We start from the raw sequence: 17512 nt of genomic DNA on the forward strand, positions 1-17512 counted from the left end.
AATACTAGCATTAATAGTGCCAGCAGCAACAGATAAAATAACAAAAACTCTGAAAGACCAAAACATTATTGAAAGATGGATTGTCAAAGCAGTGGTGAGTGAGAGCAGAATTCTACTCTATCCTTCCTATGGTTTGTTTGTTTGTTTATTTATTTAGTATAGTTGACTTACAACATTATACTAGTTTCAGGTGTACAACATAGTGATTCAATATTTTTATAGATTAAACTCCATACAAAGTTATTGTAAAATAACGCCTATAGTCTCTGTGCTGTACTTACATGCTTGTAACTTATTTAATTTATACCTAGTAGTTGACTTTGAAGTAAGTAGTTAAATGGAGAGACCCATTTCAGGAGGGTTGTCTTTTTATGAACAAAATCTAAGCTTCACAAAAGAAGTGGAAGAAATAGTAAAACTGAGTACAGAAAAGAAGTTTTAGGATATAACCTAGTTCAGCACTATGATTTCCAGAGTTCCTCATGTATGATCAACACCTTAGGAAGCTTGTTCAAACACGGAGTGCTGGGTGCCAGAGCTTCTGATTCCATAGGTTTGCACGGTGCCTGAGAATCTGCATTTCTAACAAGTTCCCTGGTGAGGCTGATGTCGCTTTTCCTGATATTAGAATAATTGATTTAGCAGTACTATGCTAGATATTCCCCCAGCCATCACAGAAGAGACAGATCTGGGGCAAGGGACAGGCCCAGAGAGAACAGAGCTTGTCACCACAGCTGAAGTAAGAGCCTTAACTTTTATTATAGAGGGGAGCAGCATGGGTGGAATGGAAACACCTGCTGAAAAGGACAATGTCCCTTATAAAACACAAATCATAATTAGATCATTTGATCAAGACCCAAAGTGAAGTTCTTTGACCTGGCTTTGATTGTCTTCATTAACCAAATTGACCGAGCAGCTGCCATATTTTTCTTGGGGACATATAAACAGCATGACATAACATTAGTTAAGAATACATGTTCTATGGTTACACTGTATGAATTCAATTTCCAACTCTAATTTCTTACTATGTCTGACCTTGTTGTGCAAGTTGTTAATACTTGAGTTCTCTAAGCCTTACCTTCTCCATTTGTAAAATGGAGATAATATGTCTTCATAATTCAAGGGATTATCATGAAGATTAAATAAATCAGTTATGAAAGGAGACAGTATCTGGTTAACAGTAAGTAGTTTATAGTATCAGTTATCATGATATAGAAATTCCCTAACATTCAACAGAGTTTTCAGAGAGTTTTATTCTCTGTCTTTTTCTTCCAGAATGTTTTTGCCCTAATTAATAATGCTATTTCTGTGACCATGGATTCAAAGTCATTCTGTATTATCCTGAAATTCTAGAAGCTTAAAGTGCATGAATTCTAGCTCCCATTCTGAGGGCATATAGAATTGATTAAAATGCGTCAGTCAGCCTCTCCATCTGTGCCTCAACAGTCCATCTAAAATACCTGACAGGAAACAAACAAACAAAAATTGACAGCCTTCTTCAGATCAATTTTACTTGTCTTGGAATCCCCACAGACTTGCCCCAAATACCTACCCACCATACACGCACGCATGCCTTTCTTTTCCAGCTAATTGCCTCTCTCAGATATTCCTAAAGCACTGTAGATCATTTTTATAAGACTTAACCCAAGATATCATGTGTTCCTCCATCCCCCACGTTATCTGTGTCTCTTGGAGGGCACAGTCTAGGTCTTTCATTTCTTCAAACTCCTTGATGGTAGCAGAATACTTTGCTTGTGGCATGCTCTTAAGAAATGATCACCAGTTACTTTTTTATAAAGATTTTAAATCGAGGGAAATGAAATCTTCCCTTCCTGAGATATACGTAGATGATAACAGGTATTTTTTTCTTTGAGCTTTCTTTATCCCAATAGCCTTAAAATCAATTGACCATTTATTTGTTCTCGAGTTTTTAATGGGGACAAACTGCTGTTCTGGGTATCCTAACAATCTAGGAAGCTGAGTTACTCTCATAGAATAACTATAGGATGGTAGCTATGGACTATAGAATTTAGAGTACTCCTGTGGATAAATCCTCACTTGAAATAGTTGCTGAGTTCAAGTACATGACCCAGTCTGGCCTCATCCTTAAGTCTTCCAGACAACATTGTGGAATCTCCTGAAACCAACTGCCATTACACTTTCTGTTCAGCACAACATCCTCATTAGCTTTTGAAACCACTGTCTTTGAAGCTCTGCTTTCAAAATTAAACTAGGTGGTAATGCTTCAGAGGTGATATATTGTTCTCTTAAAGAATCTCTCCATTTATCAATATTTAACATAGTTGTGTATGTTGTATTATGCTTGATAGTCATGATTTTTGTTTGGCTTGATGTTACAAAAACAAATATAAGCATTGAATATATTTTTGATAACTCAACAGAAGGAAATAGATTACATACTAAGAAACATTTAATATTCATGTGAGTTTTATTTTCCCTAGCACCAGTCTCTGACACACAATTACATTTCACAGCAATATTGCCCTGAAAATATTACCCAGCATTACCTGTTTTTCAAGTTTATCAAAAGACTTGTCTAAAAATCAAAACCATGCAAATAAATAGATATTTTAAATTATTCCACAGCTGTGCTGCTCTTTCCTATGGACCTAGCCCAGCACTAAGTAATATAGTAATTTTTTAAAAGAGACTATAAAATAGATTTTTTTAAAGAACATACACACAAATCTATCCAATAGGAAAAATATATTTAGTAAAGAAGCACATCATTTGAAATCAGACATACTGGGGTTCATATGCCAGATCTTCCTCTTACCAGATAGTGATCTTTGGGAAAATAACTCTGCTATTCTCTGTTCAGTTCTCTCATCAGTAAAACAAGTATAATAATGTCTGCCTTATAGAGTTGCTATAAGGAAGAATGATGATATGTATAAAAAGTTTAGTGATACATATATTTATTATTCTATTTAATTCTAATTGCATCTGCCTCCTGAAATGGAAAACTAAGGCAATTATGAAGACAATTTATATTTCATATCCTCTCTCTTCCCACCCCCAATACAAATGTACTGTTTAGGGTGAGGTAGAAATTTTATACCTGAATGATCTACTTCACATTGATTGAAAAGCTCTTCTGATATTCACTCACCCCTTTCCATTTCACATAATTAGAGTGTCTCTTCTGTGTTTCCATGCAATGGAGCTGGCTTTCTATTTTTCCCCATTTTAATCTAAAAGCTAGATTTCTGGACTCTTTTTAACTATGGATTAGGAGAAGGCTGTCCTCTACTCCATCATATAAATTAAACAGTCATGTTACTGCTTGACGTCAGGAGGCTCAAAGGGAAAATTTGTGCTGTTTTTCAGATTCATTTTTACAATCTTTGTGTCTTTTGAAATTCCACTGTGGATTTTTTCAGGTGCATTTTTCAATGCCTCGCCATAGGTTAAATGTTAAACTTTAAAACATATCAAATAATAATGTAGTTTATCTGAGAATGTTTTAATGAATTGGTGATTATAGAATAGACATTTAAGACTCTATTCAGTATAATTAACCAATTACACATTTGTAAAATTAATCCAATTTCTGATTTATAGCCTGGGTTTTCCATTTGTTTTGTTTTTTGCTTTATAATCCATTTCAGTTAAGAAACTCACATAAGGTCTGATCACTGCTTCTTCCAAATAAAGGTGAATAATGTGAAGAAAAATAAAGAAATATTATATTTTATATTAAAAAACTTTTTTAGAAATAAATTCCCCCAAATAAATATTTTTCCATTTTTAAATAAATTTTTGATTTTCTGGCTTGTAAGTCTAGGTTATCTATAATATCAGGCAGTATTTATATCAGTATATGTAATATCAGGCAGTATATTTATATCAGTGTACTTATATTTATGTTAATACCATATATAAAAATAAACCATCAGTGAAAATTCTAGCAAATTACACGAATTTTTTAGCAATAAATGAAACTAATATATTGCTTTTGCTGAACAAATAGTCAAACTATCTAATTAGTAATTAGATAAATATTGCTGAACTTGAAGTTCCAAGTAATAAGATGAATCTCAACTAAAATGATACTTTATTCTGTTTAAAGCCCTTCTCCTTATAATTGGCAGCTAAAGTGCTACCTTGAAAACCCACTCCTGGTGCAAACATAAGTAAGTAACTGGGTTGAGAAAGAAAAGCAAAGAAATGTGCAAACTAAATATGAAAAATCTTAACTTTTCTGTGCCTGAAGAACAGGATTAGAAACTGATGGGTGCTCTAAATGTCTCAAAGAACATCGTTACAATTTCTGTGAAATGAAATAAGAGCCATTTGCTTATTAAGATTGATTTTCAAAACGATAAACCACTTGAAAGCTACTTAAAATTGTTTTCCTCATGATTTCTCTTGCAGCAAATGACATACTAAGATGAATTCAATTTGCTTATTTTCAAGTTAAAACCTCATTTTACTTGTTTCTTTTCTGCTTGTTATATACACACACACACACACACATACGTACACTCCAGTATTCTTAAAGTGATTATATGTAAGATAATATAATCATTTCACACTGTAAGACAAAAAAGGGAAAAGAAGTGTGTGTGTGTGTGTGTGAGAGAGAGAGAGAGAGAGAGAGAGAGAGAGAGAGAGAGAGAGAGAGAGAGAGAAGATAGAAAGACGGAGAGAGAGAGAGAAGATAGAGAGAGGGAGAGGAGGTTCTGTATTACCAAACGGATTGCCAGAATTGAGAGGCATATAGTATCCCTGATACAGAAATGTTTGGAAAAGCAAATTCAGTTGCTGAGAACCGGCATCACGCCCTGCCTGATGATTAACATTCATTGTGACCCAGAGTGAGTTAGCTGTGAAATTCCCAGTCATCTTCTCTTTCTATGACCCATAGCCACAAACAACCTCACATATCAAGCCCACCCGACAAGGATTTGCCCGGAAGATGTGACAGGAACACTGGTGACTTGTCATTTCTACAGATGATATCTATTTTCCCGGAATCAATCAATCAGTTTCCATTTGCGTAGGGGCTTGTCACTTAACAGGGATCTAGTGTTCCTCACCCCAGGTGTGGCACTAATCCTCTTCTAGAGGGTCTGCAGGAATAGACTGATTCTGGCTGTTTAATGGATTTAATCTAATCAAATCAGGACTCCAGTGCCTCCCTTTGTCACATCTGATGCCCCCATTCCCAAATTAAAAAAGGAATACACAAGCACAAGCCAGCCCTCTGGGTCCCTTGGTACCTCATTATGTTGTAAAAATGACTTCATCACTCATGACAGAGAAATTAGACAGCCCCAACAGTGGCATATGGCAGCGGGAGAATCATTCTACCAGCTGCCCACCTGACTCTCTCCTCCCTCAAAATCACGTCCCTCCCCCCAGAGGCTGCTTCTGCACTGCAGTAGTAGGCTGTGGCAGCCGCAGGGGAAGGCAGACCTAGTAAGGGTGGGAGGAGAGGAGAATGGAAGGAGAGAGAAGCGTGTGTCAGCAAACCACGTGCAAGCCCTTAGGGACCCCTCCTCCCAGATACATCTATTCATCTCCTGGAAAGGGTATTTTCTTTTGTCAGAAGAAAAGAAGGCCTCTTCTGCATTGCCCCAGATACCTAACCTATAGAGCCCACAATGGGAAGACGGCTAGATGTTTGATAGGCAGCTAGATGAGTGAAATAGAGATAGTCACCTCTGGCCCTGAAAGACTGGAGGACTATAAACCAATTCCATCATAGCAGGATGGTGGTTTCTTGCAGCAGGCTTTATGAAAATAATCTGAATTATTTTCTCACCAAAAGGAATTTGCAAATATTTCTCACTGGAAGTGTTAAGAAACCCCTGCTTGCAATCCACGTTACAATGGATAAGTAAGTGTAGAGGAAAAAAGATGATAGGAGAGAGAGGGAGAGAGGGAGAGAGGGAGAGAGGGAGAGAGGGAGAGAGGGAGAGAGGGAGAGAGGGAGAGAGGGAGAGAGGGAGAGAGGGAGAGAGGGAGAGGGAGACAGTGTTTGGTGATGAGACTTAAGAATCTATTTCCAATGCTTATTACTATATATAAAGCACATCTTCATTATTTTATTTCTGTGAAAGAAAAATGACAGAATAACACCAGTAAAATTATTTCTTTCTGGACTTAAAATATGAAGATGTGTTTAAAATATCTTTGTTCATCTTCCTAAAGATGATTCTCACATTTTCATAATCAGGCAAGCCATATATTTACCTAAAGTATATCAAATTCCACTTACATAAATGCAAATGCACATTAGTAAACAGTTCTATAATCCATGTATTAAAATTTGTTCATTTTTAATTATAAATCTTCTCTTTTTTACATCAGTAGTACAAACTGAGCTGTATCAATCAAAATTGCAAGGAAGAACCTCTTCTTTCTTGCAGACAAAAGTTTTAAACTATCCCAGTCACGCTCAAACCTCTGCAATCTTCTAGAAGCTCAGACTCCCAAAGGGCTGCATCAGGAGAAAAAGTTCCAAATACCACGTTTTTTCCTCCAGAAAAATCACACTATTTGTCTAAGTATTTATCAAGTTTGGATTTTGCCTTTTGCAGGGGAAAGAACAGAAGCACTCATGTTATGGCCAAATCATTTGGGAGCCAGTACACACACAAAAATACAGTATGTTTCCCCTGCCACAAAAATCTAAGAATCCCTTGGGCCTGCTAAAGCCTTCTCTCTCTAATTCGTGGATTTCTGTCCTGGATTTGGGACATGATAGATTGCAGGCACTCATTCAGAGAGCAGAGCACTCATTTCAGCTTGCTACTGAAAGTGAACTTTGCCATAAAGCACATAATATGAGGCAGGGATGATACATTTCAACATAGAGAGAGCCTGTGGTCATGTATTACTGGACACCTGAGTTTTAGTCACAATCTCTTTGTGACTTTGAGCCAGTCACTGCCTCCCTGATTCTCCATTTCCTTTCCCGGTGGATAAAGTGAGAGGATTGGATTAGATGAGCCCTGTCCAGGTCTAATATGGGTTCTTTCTGTTATAGGGAGTTCACTATATGCTACAGATACATGTGATCCTCAGTCTCTTATCTGAATAAAGAACTGTTTTCTCTTTAACGAAAGTCAAGTTAGAAACTCAAGAAATACCTGAAAAGGTAAAATGTTGCACTTGGAACTGAACCCTCTTTGAATAAAGGATAGGAGTGGGGGAAATAATCTTTAATTTTCATCAGAGAAGACTAACCTCAAACTTAAATGGATTTCTCTAAGCACATTTATAATGCCCGGCCAGAATTCAAAGATTGCATGCACTGAAATACTAGCGCTCTCTACACTCTTGGCTATAAGTAATTTTTTAAGACAGCCCTTTACAAGCCTTCAAATGAGACTTATGACATTTTCAGTGAACAATAATTTTAATTGTGAAGTGTGTATGGGAAAATAATTTTAAAGGCAGAAATCTGACATGTGAAAAGAGGTATTTTTATCGCAATAGAAATAATCTTTTTGCATTACTAATACTTACAGCAAATTTAAACACAAGTGATATCGAGTGATCACAAGAGGTTTTTTCTTTCAATTTTTTCTGAATTAAGATGTGATTGAAAATAAATGATAACAGCCAACAATTATTGAGTGCCAGGCATATCTAAGAACTTTACACATATTCTTTTAATTAGCTGTCATGATACTCATATCAGGTAGATAGTTTGATTAGCTCCCTTTTACAGAAATGCAAACTGAGGCTCAGAGATGTTAAATAATGTTTTAAGTCATTCAGTTATTAAGTAATACATTCAGAAGTCTGAACCCATGCCATTTGGCTTTAGATCCTGTATCTTAACCACTATGTAATATTGCCTTTTGTAAAAGGTGCAAAACACTTTGTTGTGATGTTTATTTCATTTATTCCACAAGTATCTATTATGGGTCAGGGTCTCTTTGGATAGAGCAGTGTAAGTAACAAGGACAAAACTGCTTGCACTCACGGAGCTTACATTTTATTGTAGGAAGGCAGTTATTTCTTAGTTATAGATCAGAAAGAAAAATAGCGGTATGATAGCTGGCAATAGTGTTACATAAATAATTAAAGCAGAGTTGGGAAGTCAGGAGGACAGGAACAGAACAGGGAAATTTTTTAAATAGGGCTTAAATAATATTGCCACCTAGACAGAGGCAAGAATAGTCTTTGTGAATACAATATCATCCATTAAAAATATAGTGTTGACCAAACTTCCTTTGGTAAATGTGAACCTCTTTGGTTATGCCTTTGTAAAAATTGTGTTGTTTCTCCCACTAAATACTTGACCAGGTTCCTCATCACTCTCTAAATGCAAGATAAAGATAGTTTTTTTAGCAATTTCACGTTCATAAATTTTTGAGTTACTGTAAGCCCTATGCTCTTTATTGTTTAAAGACAAAATTAATTTGCCTCCAATACCTTCTATCACTGTATTAAATGTTCTCATCTTAAACATTACAGATTTTGTGAGGAATCTTCCTTTGATTCTCCACTCTAAAGCCCTCCATGGATTTGACTAAATTCTCCGGCCCAGGATGTGCATTAGCCCTTTAAGGAAAGGCAAAAGAAAAAAATGATGCAAGAGGTCTCCCTGAGACCCAGTTTCCTTTCGCCACTACTCTCCCACCTTCTCTCCTCATTGAGCAGGACAGCAAGCATACTTAGAATAGGACAAGAAAAAGGACCAAGAATCTGTATTCTGACCAAGAGTAGGGCTGCTTTTGCTTAATCCATGAAATGGAGAAGCCAAATTATCATTTGTTTTTCATTGAGAAATCTGCCAGGAAGTGTAACCAGAAGCCCTTCTCTCTAGAGGAACTGTCTCCACACACTTCAGTTCCTCTGCTCTAGTTCCACCCACAATGCTGATGGCAAACACTTTCCAAAATGAGCTTCTTTTACACCTAGAGGGAAAGGACTCTGTCCCCAGTATCTCACCCAAGGGAAATCTTGTTCTATTATTAAATGATCTATAGGGAAGGGAGAATGGGTATACAATGCCTGTAGGTGGAAAACTGGTCTTGCTGTGTTGTTTTTACTGTTTTTGAAAAAGGAAATATACATCTTTCAAGCAAATTCTAAAAATCTTTAAAATTTTGTGTTAAAAAAGTCTTCCAAGATAAAATTCTATGTAGCATGTATAGGACTAATTGGACATTCACCAACTTGTCAATAAAGGTGTTTCTGGGTGATTACGTTATTTATGATTTTTTATTATCCTCTTTTTAATATATTTTTATTTGATATGTAATACTTTTATAATCAGAAAAGGGAATGTTATACATTTTAAACCTGTTTTCACAGGAGGCTGTATATTTCTCACTGTATGTTTTGTAATATTATTTTCAAAATAAAGCAAGTATGTAAAAATCTTAAAATGTGATAAGGAAGTGAATCTATACTCTTCTATCTGTTCACAAGATTTTACAATAAATTTTGACTTTATTTTCTCAGCCTTGGAGAATACAAAGCATTGTGTATGAAAATATTGTTTCTCTTCCCTAAATATCCACTTAAAGGTAAGGTGATTTTGGATTCAAATAATAATTCTAAAATTCAGAAAATTTTTCCCTTGAGGAAAATCTACCAAACAAATTAGAACCTGAGTCAACATCAGTCTTTTCTTTACTAAACATGACACAAATGCTAGCAATGAACTTGATTTTTTTTTTTTTTTAACTAAGAAAACCTGTTTACTGACCTCCCAGTGTTAGAAAGAGGGAACGCTGGAGCATCCCTGGTGTTTTTTCCTGGCAGGAAAATGTTAGCATTTTAACATTTGGCAAGCTGAAGGTTTTGACTCTGAAAAAAAACTTAAAGGCATAGCCATTATATTTTTATTTCACATTTTATTGAGTTTCCTTTTTTCTTTTTTGGTGACTTGTTGGATGTTTTCCCAATGAAGTGAAAATATTTTACATATGTATGTTTGGAGTATCTTTCTGGGAAGTTTGTTTTGCTTTAGAAAATATTTTTAGGAAAAAAAGAGATTCGAGACACTGCATTTTGGATATAAAAGTCAAAACTCTAACATGTTCATTACCAGTAATATTCCTTTACATTTTTCTGCCTTATATCAATTTTTAAAATTTATCCCATCCATAAAATTGGGTTCTCTACACAGTTAATAATTTTCAGTTTAAACTGATTCATTTTTAAAAAGAATATTTTTTTCTCCTGTTGGGTCTGAGTATTAACCATAATCATGTCAAGGTAAAGATGATATTCAAAAGGCACTATTCCTAATCTATTGCACTCTCCTCTCGACATTTTGAAGGCCAGTCCAAAAATCCTCACCCTAGGGGCATTAAGCCTAAAATAAATTTCCAAGAATCTCTCCCTAGGCCTTGGAGATGACTGAGAAATCTTGCGCAGGAAAACACCTCTGGTGAATGGATTGTAGGTGACAAAAGCCAGGGAAGGGGCCTTGGAGATTTCACTGAGGGATAGGGAGAGACCAGTTTAGGAAAGCAAAGAGGAGATCAAGACTAGAGAGGTGCCCAGTTCTAGATTACTTCCCAGGAAAACTTGACCTTTTGCGGGGAGCCAGAGGGGTGAAGTCATAGGTACAGGGTCTGAAAGAAGGCCCAAAGTCTTTATTTGGGGTCTCTATGTAGCAATAACTGAAAGGGCGGAGTGCATCTTTTCTTTCTCAGCTTAACACTTAGGTTCAAGAAGCATTTCGTTTTATTTATCAAAATACACACAATGAAGCAAATGAAGCTGTCTCTCACAGTCGGCGTGCCAGGCTGTGCTCCTTGACACCCCCATCCCATCAGTCCTTTCGCCTCGTATTTCGGGGTGCCTCTGCAGGTGGCGCTGGGGGCACTGCTGAGGGCTGGCGCTAGGACCTCGGCTGCAGCCACCACCGCGGCCAGGCTGGAGGCCTCTGGCAGCAGCTGAGCGCCTTCCCCACCCCCGCCCCTACTCAGCAGAGCTCATTAACAGGTGGAGTCGCACCCGGGGCGCCTGAAATCCCGCCTGGCTCCATAGAAACAAATCCTGCAGACCCAGAGCACCATCTGGGCGGGCTGTTTTTTGCGCTCTACGGGGAGGTCAGCATCACACGGAGCAGGGGCACCCGAAGGACGTGCACACCAGAGCGCAGTGACGCCCCCCATCCCTTTGTGCGCTCGGCGGCGCCGTCTCTGCTCCCCGGCTCCCCGCCTGGCCTCAGGTCCTAGCAGCCACGGAGGCACGTCGACCATTTCTCGAGAAGCAGGTTACGCCAGGGCAGGGAGGCGGCGGCGACAAAGTGCGCCCGCCGTGGAAAACCCAAATCCTTTGGGGCGCCTTATTCTGGAACGAGGCACAGTGTTCGAGCCCCGCGAGTGGGTTCCAGGGTACTAGGAGACCTCGCCCAGGAGTTCCCCAACCCCGCGGGGCCGTCGCCCCTGCCCGCGGCCTCCGCTGCCCCTCGGAGGGTATAAGTCCCACCTCCCCGAGCCCCCGCCGGGCCCGATGCTTTACCTGTTGGCGGCCAGCCGAGAAGCGATGTAGCCGCCCGGAATCTGGGTGATGATGTAGCCCCAAAAGAAAGAACCGTGGATCATCCCCACGGTCTCCGGGTCCCAGTTGAATTTGGCTTTCTAGGGGAGTAGGAAAACAAAACAAAACAAAAAACAGGTGGAGGGAGAGAGTAGAGTCAGTGCTTGGGCTGAAAATTCATGTTCAGTAATTCTCGGTCGAACAGCCCTCACCGCCCGGGGTACTCCCAGCATTCTGAGCATGGGGGTGGCTTAATTTTCGTTTCCTAACAAAATTGAAGCTGTATCTTCTTACGGAGAAGACATGCCTCTTTTAACTGAAAAACCGTGCTCGTTTGAAATGGATTGTGATTAATAGCGAAGTTGGGCGCCCTGGCTTTGCTCCCCGACGACTGCCAGGAAGGTCGGATCACCTCTGCGAGCGAGGAGTCATCAGGGCTTGAGTTTGGGAAATGAGGACTCCCCACGAAGGGATTCTGTTCGCTGGCTGGGGAAAGAGACACCTGACGCGGGTCCATTTAGCCGACGCCGACCACGCAGTAGTGGAATCGCTTGGAGAATGGAACCCAGCTGGAGAAATTCTGGGGAAGGGAGGTGGGGAGCTTGGGATGGAAGGTGCTGAAGTCGGAGGACCTAGTAGGAAGGATGGTCCCAGCACAATGGGGATGGGCATAGGCCAGAAAGATTTGGAAAAAGCCCGGGGAAACTGGGGGACTCAGTGGAGGGGAAGGGGTTGTTCAGAGGTGGTCAGAAGAGCGGGAGAGGGTGTGTCTGAAGGTCGGGGCCTAACTCCGCCCTCACCAGCCTGGTCCGCTGCACAAGGTGAACCTTACAGTACACTGGGGAGAACTCTCTGCGCAGGAAAGATGAAAGAGCCCTTATCCGGCCTGGGGAACTGAGGACCCTTATTTTTCCCCCCTTTGAATAAAATTATGAAACCAAACGCACTTTGCACTGTTTCCCGGAATACCCAGGGCCCATCAGCGCTCACAGCTTCCCATCCACAGCCCGTCCCAAATTTTGCATCCCAACCCCCAACCCTCGCTCTGCTTGGCTTACGTTAGCTCAGATCACTAAACAGGAAGTCAGGGCCCACGGGTTTCTGTGACCTTGACGTTGACCCTCCTCTCCCTAAGCGTCACCCAACGCACATCCTAAGATTACGGGACTGGCTTCCCCGTGACCCCGAGACTGTCCTGCGCTGCATCGGCTCCCCTCCGACGGTCAGGTGGGACGCTCCTAAAGACCCCTCGGCTAAAACTGCCGATGTGTGTGCACAGTTGTTTGATTTGTTTTTCGGTTTCGTTTCATTTTGGTTATGGAGAATGTTGGCGAGAATCGGAAGCCGGGGAAAATTATAACTAACCTGCTACTCTATTCTTCCGAGTAAAAGAAAATAGTTCGATTTAGATTTAGCGGACAGTATTAAGGACCAATTCCTTGTATAAAATCACTCTCCTCAAAAACCTAGTGAGCCAGATGTTTTATTTTACACTTTGCAGGGGAGAAGAGGAAGGCCCAGAGAACAGAAGAGACTTGCTCCAGCCTGAAAAGGGCTTGATTATACTGTCGCGTCCCAATCTAGAAGGGCAGTGCTCGAGGGGCCGGACAAGCCTTCCTCATTCAATGGGGATAGTGGGGCTCAAACAGGTGAAGTGGCTTTGCGAAACCACAGGGCCAGCTGTTGCCCACCTCCTTGATGACCTTGCCCCCGCGGTGGATGGTGCTGTTGTTGACCATGTCCACGATGGCCACGCCCAGGTTGCAGCGGATGCCGAAGGAGATGCAGAAGCCCAGGCCGCTCATGATGGCGATGATATAGCGACGTGGCAGACCGAAGCACCTGCAGTCGCACAGCGGCGCCTTCTTCTCAGGCACCTCCAGGGGCTTCCCATCCTCCGTCAGCTCGATGGTCTCCCCGGTCTCCTGCTTCTTCTCCAGCACCCTGCGCGGCACACCGTGGGGAGGCAAGGACGCCACGGGTTAGGCACCCCGACGCCGGCCCGTTCCCAGTTCCCAGGACTGGTTAGGACTCGGGGGATGGGCCCTGACCTGCTTCCCCTCCCTCAGGGGTTAGGGGGCTGGGGCGTCACCAGGCTTCAGGACCTCCCGGGTTCTCCAGCCTTCTTCCAGGCTCCCTCCCCGCGGCAACATCTCTTCAACTTTAGTATCTTCTGTCCTATGGCAACCAGTGCCCATTCCCTCGGGATCCACCCCACAGCGCCTTGATTCACGTACACCGCCTGAGCCTAACTTTCTTGCGGGGTCTGCAGTTTGTGAGGGTGACCCGAAAGGCGCCTTCTCAGCGCCTGTGTAGACACCTCCCGCGTGCAGTGTTCTGCCCAGGCGACAGCCGCTTTCATCCAGCCACCCAGCCTCCCGAGGGCTGCTCCCTGGTGGGCGGGCCCAGGCACAGTCCTGCACCCACGCTACTCCTTCCTTCCCAGCCAAGTTGAAGCTTTCCGGGTTGAGGACACCGGGATCCAACCCCCTCCCCGCCAGCTAAGCCCGGGAGCCCCTTGCACCAAGGCCTGTCCCGTCCGGCACCCAAGCGGAGAAGGTCTGTGAACGCTCTTTCAGTGTCACGCACTCTCCTTCGCCTTCCTCCAGCTCCTAGGATGCCAGTTCAACATTTACTCTCCTGTTACACAGCTTACTCTTTTATCCCTTGTTACTTGAGTTTGAAACAAAGGCCTCCACAACATATGGCCGACACCTAAGATTCCTACTGCCAGAACATGAATAATTAATTATTCACAACCTTGTGTCACTACTATCTCAGTTACAAACACCGAAAAATGTCATGGACCCATTTCCAAAGAAGTAAAATGAGACTCCCAGATTATACCAATGCACCCGCAAATCAACTCTGGTAAGATGTTCCACACCAAGGTAGAAGATCTCACGTTTATGTTTCGTTTTGTGTTTTTTAACTTGCATAGTATTTCCTAAGATTTCACCCCACTGATTCAGTTGCTTTTAGGCTTTCGTCCTTGTGGGGAGGGGAAAGGGGAAAGAGGAAAGCAGAGTGATAGAATGGTTTTACTAAAAGCTGATAGTGTTGTTTTGGTCCACAATATATCAGCGAAATTTCTGTTTAAAAGAAGAGGAATGTGAAGGGTAACACACCGTGGACCCTTGAGATGGATATTTAAACAAAGAACCTCTCTGTTCACGATTTGCAGATGTTTTCCAATCCACCATATATCTTTTTTCTATGTGTGCCCCTTTAAATGATTATATCCACACACAATTGTTTTCATACCCGCAGGTAAAGCGAATGAAATTTTTAGATCAATTTCAAGAATGCATAGCTTGGGAGACGGCTGTCAAGCAATTTGAGAACTACCAGAAAAAAAAGGTCAAACTTCCAAATTCTACAAAATACCAACTGGGGAAACATCATAACTGTATTTGCGGCTATGTTAATACTTATTCCTAAAGCCCAATTCCAATGTTAGCGTACAGAGCAATTTATTCTAAGAGAGAAAAATTCAACTAATGTGATTTTTTTTCATATTGGCTTCATGTGCTCATATATGCAAAGTTAAACTCCGCACCTGAACTCCCCACCTGATGGCAGTTGAGCTGGGAAAGAACAGCTCTTTCCAGGGCAGCTGCGGGACTGCAGGGCCTTTGCAGTATCTACTGCCGCATAGGTGCATGATGGTGCCTACAAGAAGCCCACCAGGACCAGAGAGAGATTTGGAAAATTGGGAGGTGCCTTGGTCATTTTCTTTACATATCCTATACATTTCCAAAGGCTTCAATTTCTCAAATGCAAAAATTAGCGCTCTCTTAGAATCATTTATCCTTTTGTTTCTGCCCTTTCTTCTTGATTTTCACATTATTAAGAAAATGTGTATTCATTTAATATTCTTGAAAAAATTTAAAGTTGTAGAATTTACAGAATAATTAGTATAGTGACTACAGGGAGGATTAAAATTTAAAATCATTTCTAGTACTTCCAAAGTCATTTTGCTGGTTATTATTATGGCTTTTCTTAAAAGCACTGTGACATTTCCCATGCAAGAAATAGACTTCTAGGAGAGGTCAAATAATTAAAAATGCATATACATTGTTTCAGATTTAAAGAGAGGAACTATTTCAGCTATCAATTATTGATATATTTTGATTCTTCTTCCTTCAGTACAGAAGGAAGATTCCACTGGGAGATTCTCTACTCAAGTGGTTTTAAAGCTGAGACCCAGCTTTCTTTTCACCACTACTCTTTGGAATTTTATTGTTTAATTTTTTAGGTGGTTGTGTTTTTTATTCATTTTTCTGCATTAAAGGAATTTAATTTGGTGTCACTATAAGCAACAAAAGAAAGGCTCTTTGAACGGGTGCAGGTCATTTCTTAATTGTAAAGAGGATAAATCCTCGGTAGGAAAGGATAAGAATCTGCAGGTACCAAAACAAAAATCACACACACACACACACACACACACACACACACACACACACACCAGACAGGTTAATTTAGTGCAACATTCCTGAATTACTAAGTAGGTTTCCAGAGCAGCCCCGCTTAAGCAATGAGCAACAAAAAAGATTTTCCGAACATATTACAATCTCTCTAAGCAACCAGGACTTAAGGAAATAGCTCTGCAGATTTTTTTTCGTGCTGAGTCCCAGGCAAACAGAGGTTTGCTTTTCCTTACCTGTAGATCTGGCCGAGGGATTTTCCAGCAAAATTCTTTAGTCCCTCTTTTCCTGGGGTCAAAATCCTTTGTTTTACCGACTCCATTCCTGCAAAGCGTGGTGTCGGCTCTTGCCAGATTTAAATAGAAATCGCTAGGAAAGGGGAGAGTTGCGCATATTGTCTTAATCGCTTAAGGTAGTTGTAGGTTTTTTCTTCTCAGCAGAACGGTATCGGTGTGCCTCTTGCAAGAGTGCGATTGAGAGAGGGGAGGGAGAGTGAGAATGGGAATACAACAGAATAGCTGCATGCAACCCACGGGTTTCCTAATAGGAGAGTTGGTAGACACAATCAGAAAGTCTCATTGGAAGGGGAGGATCCGGTGGCAAAGGGCGCACGCAGTGCCATGGTATTTGGGCGGGTGCAGATGAGTCCTTGTCCTGGAAGTCAGTCCACTGGAAAACAATGTAAATTCCCGGTTTTGAAAGCCTTGTTGCTGTCAAATCTTCTGCCTTTTAAACGTGGGCGGAAATACCACAGAACCCTTGTGTAAGGACAAAGTCAAAAGAATAGTACTTTTTAAAATGGTGCCTTTGCGGTAAGGAGCAGAGCAATTCCAAAACTCATGGGAGCATCTTAGGTCTCAAGTGAGCGATACTGCTATAGTTTTTCCTCCTTGCCCACGACCTCCTCCCATCACGCCGGCGCAAACTCCGCTCTGCGGTAGTGTCGAATTAAGATGGAGAAAGCCTGCTGCTCTTTGAGGACGTGAGTAAATAACAGATACACGGTTCTGATTTGGGCAGCGTCAGGGAAGATTTTGTTTTCAGCACCGCTGACAGAGCCCGTCTGGGCGCTTCTCGGAAAAATTGTTCAGCACCAAGGACAGAGTAAGTTTCAGGAAAAGGGGAGGTTTCTTTTGGCTGGCCAGGTTGCCAACTTTCTAGGGGAACTGGGAGGATGGCCCTGACCAAAGACTATACTGGGGATCTTCAGGAATGGATGCTATGGAAACCAAGTGAGAAGATGTCATCATCGCCAGGGTTTGCAGGGAGCATGGTGCATTGAGCTCTGCAAAAGAGAAAGACTTTATTAAAAATTGACAAGTTACTTCTAGTTTCCTATGTTTTGCCCAGCACGCTGATGCCAGCTCTGACAGTGTTGCAGGGAAGGAAGGTTACAGCACATTTTACTTATGTTTGTGTTATTTGGGGCACCGGGGCTCCCTTGAATATAAAATATATGTATACAAAGTGCATAATTATATTGTTCCTGTGTTTTGTTTTAACCCCTGATAGGTAAGAAAAAAAAGGAAGGAAGAAAGGAGGAAAGAGAAGGAAGAAGCAAGAAAGAGGGATAGAGGGAAGGAGGGAGGTGGGGGAGGGAA

The 17512-nt window shown here is 41.3% G+C and overlaps 1 protein-coding gene across 1 annotated transcript in view; it reads right to left on the bottom strand.

Annotated features, from left to right (window-relative positions):
• SLC17A6 (solute carrier family 17 member 6) overlaps positions 1-16233 on the bottom strand; it is a gene marked incomplete at both ends in the record, with an annotated part of 35888 nt that extends 19655 nt beyond the window's left edge. Inside the window, 3 exons of the mRNA XM_079929356.1 lie at positions 11467-11585; positions 13176-13428; positions 16148-16233. Of these exons, the coding sequence (XP_079785482.1) occupies positions 11467-11585; positions 13176-13428; positions 16148-16233 (458 nt within the window). The remainder of the gene's footprint in view (positions 1-11466; positions 11586-13175; positions 13429-16147) is intronic.
• Positions 16234-17512: the final 1279 nt, after the last annotated feature.

The sequence above is a fragment of the Stenella coeruleoalba genome (assembly GCF_951394435.1).
Source record: "Stenella coeruleoalba genome assembly, chromosome: 8".
Classification (NCBI taxonomy): domain Eukaryota; kingdom Metazoa; phylum Chordata; class Mammalia; order Artiodactyla; family Delphinidae; genus Stenella; species Stenella coeruleoalba.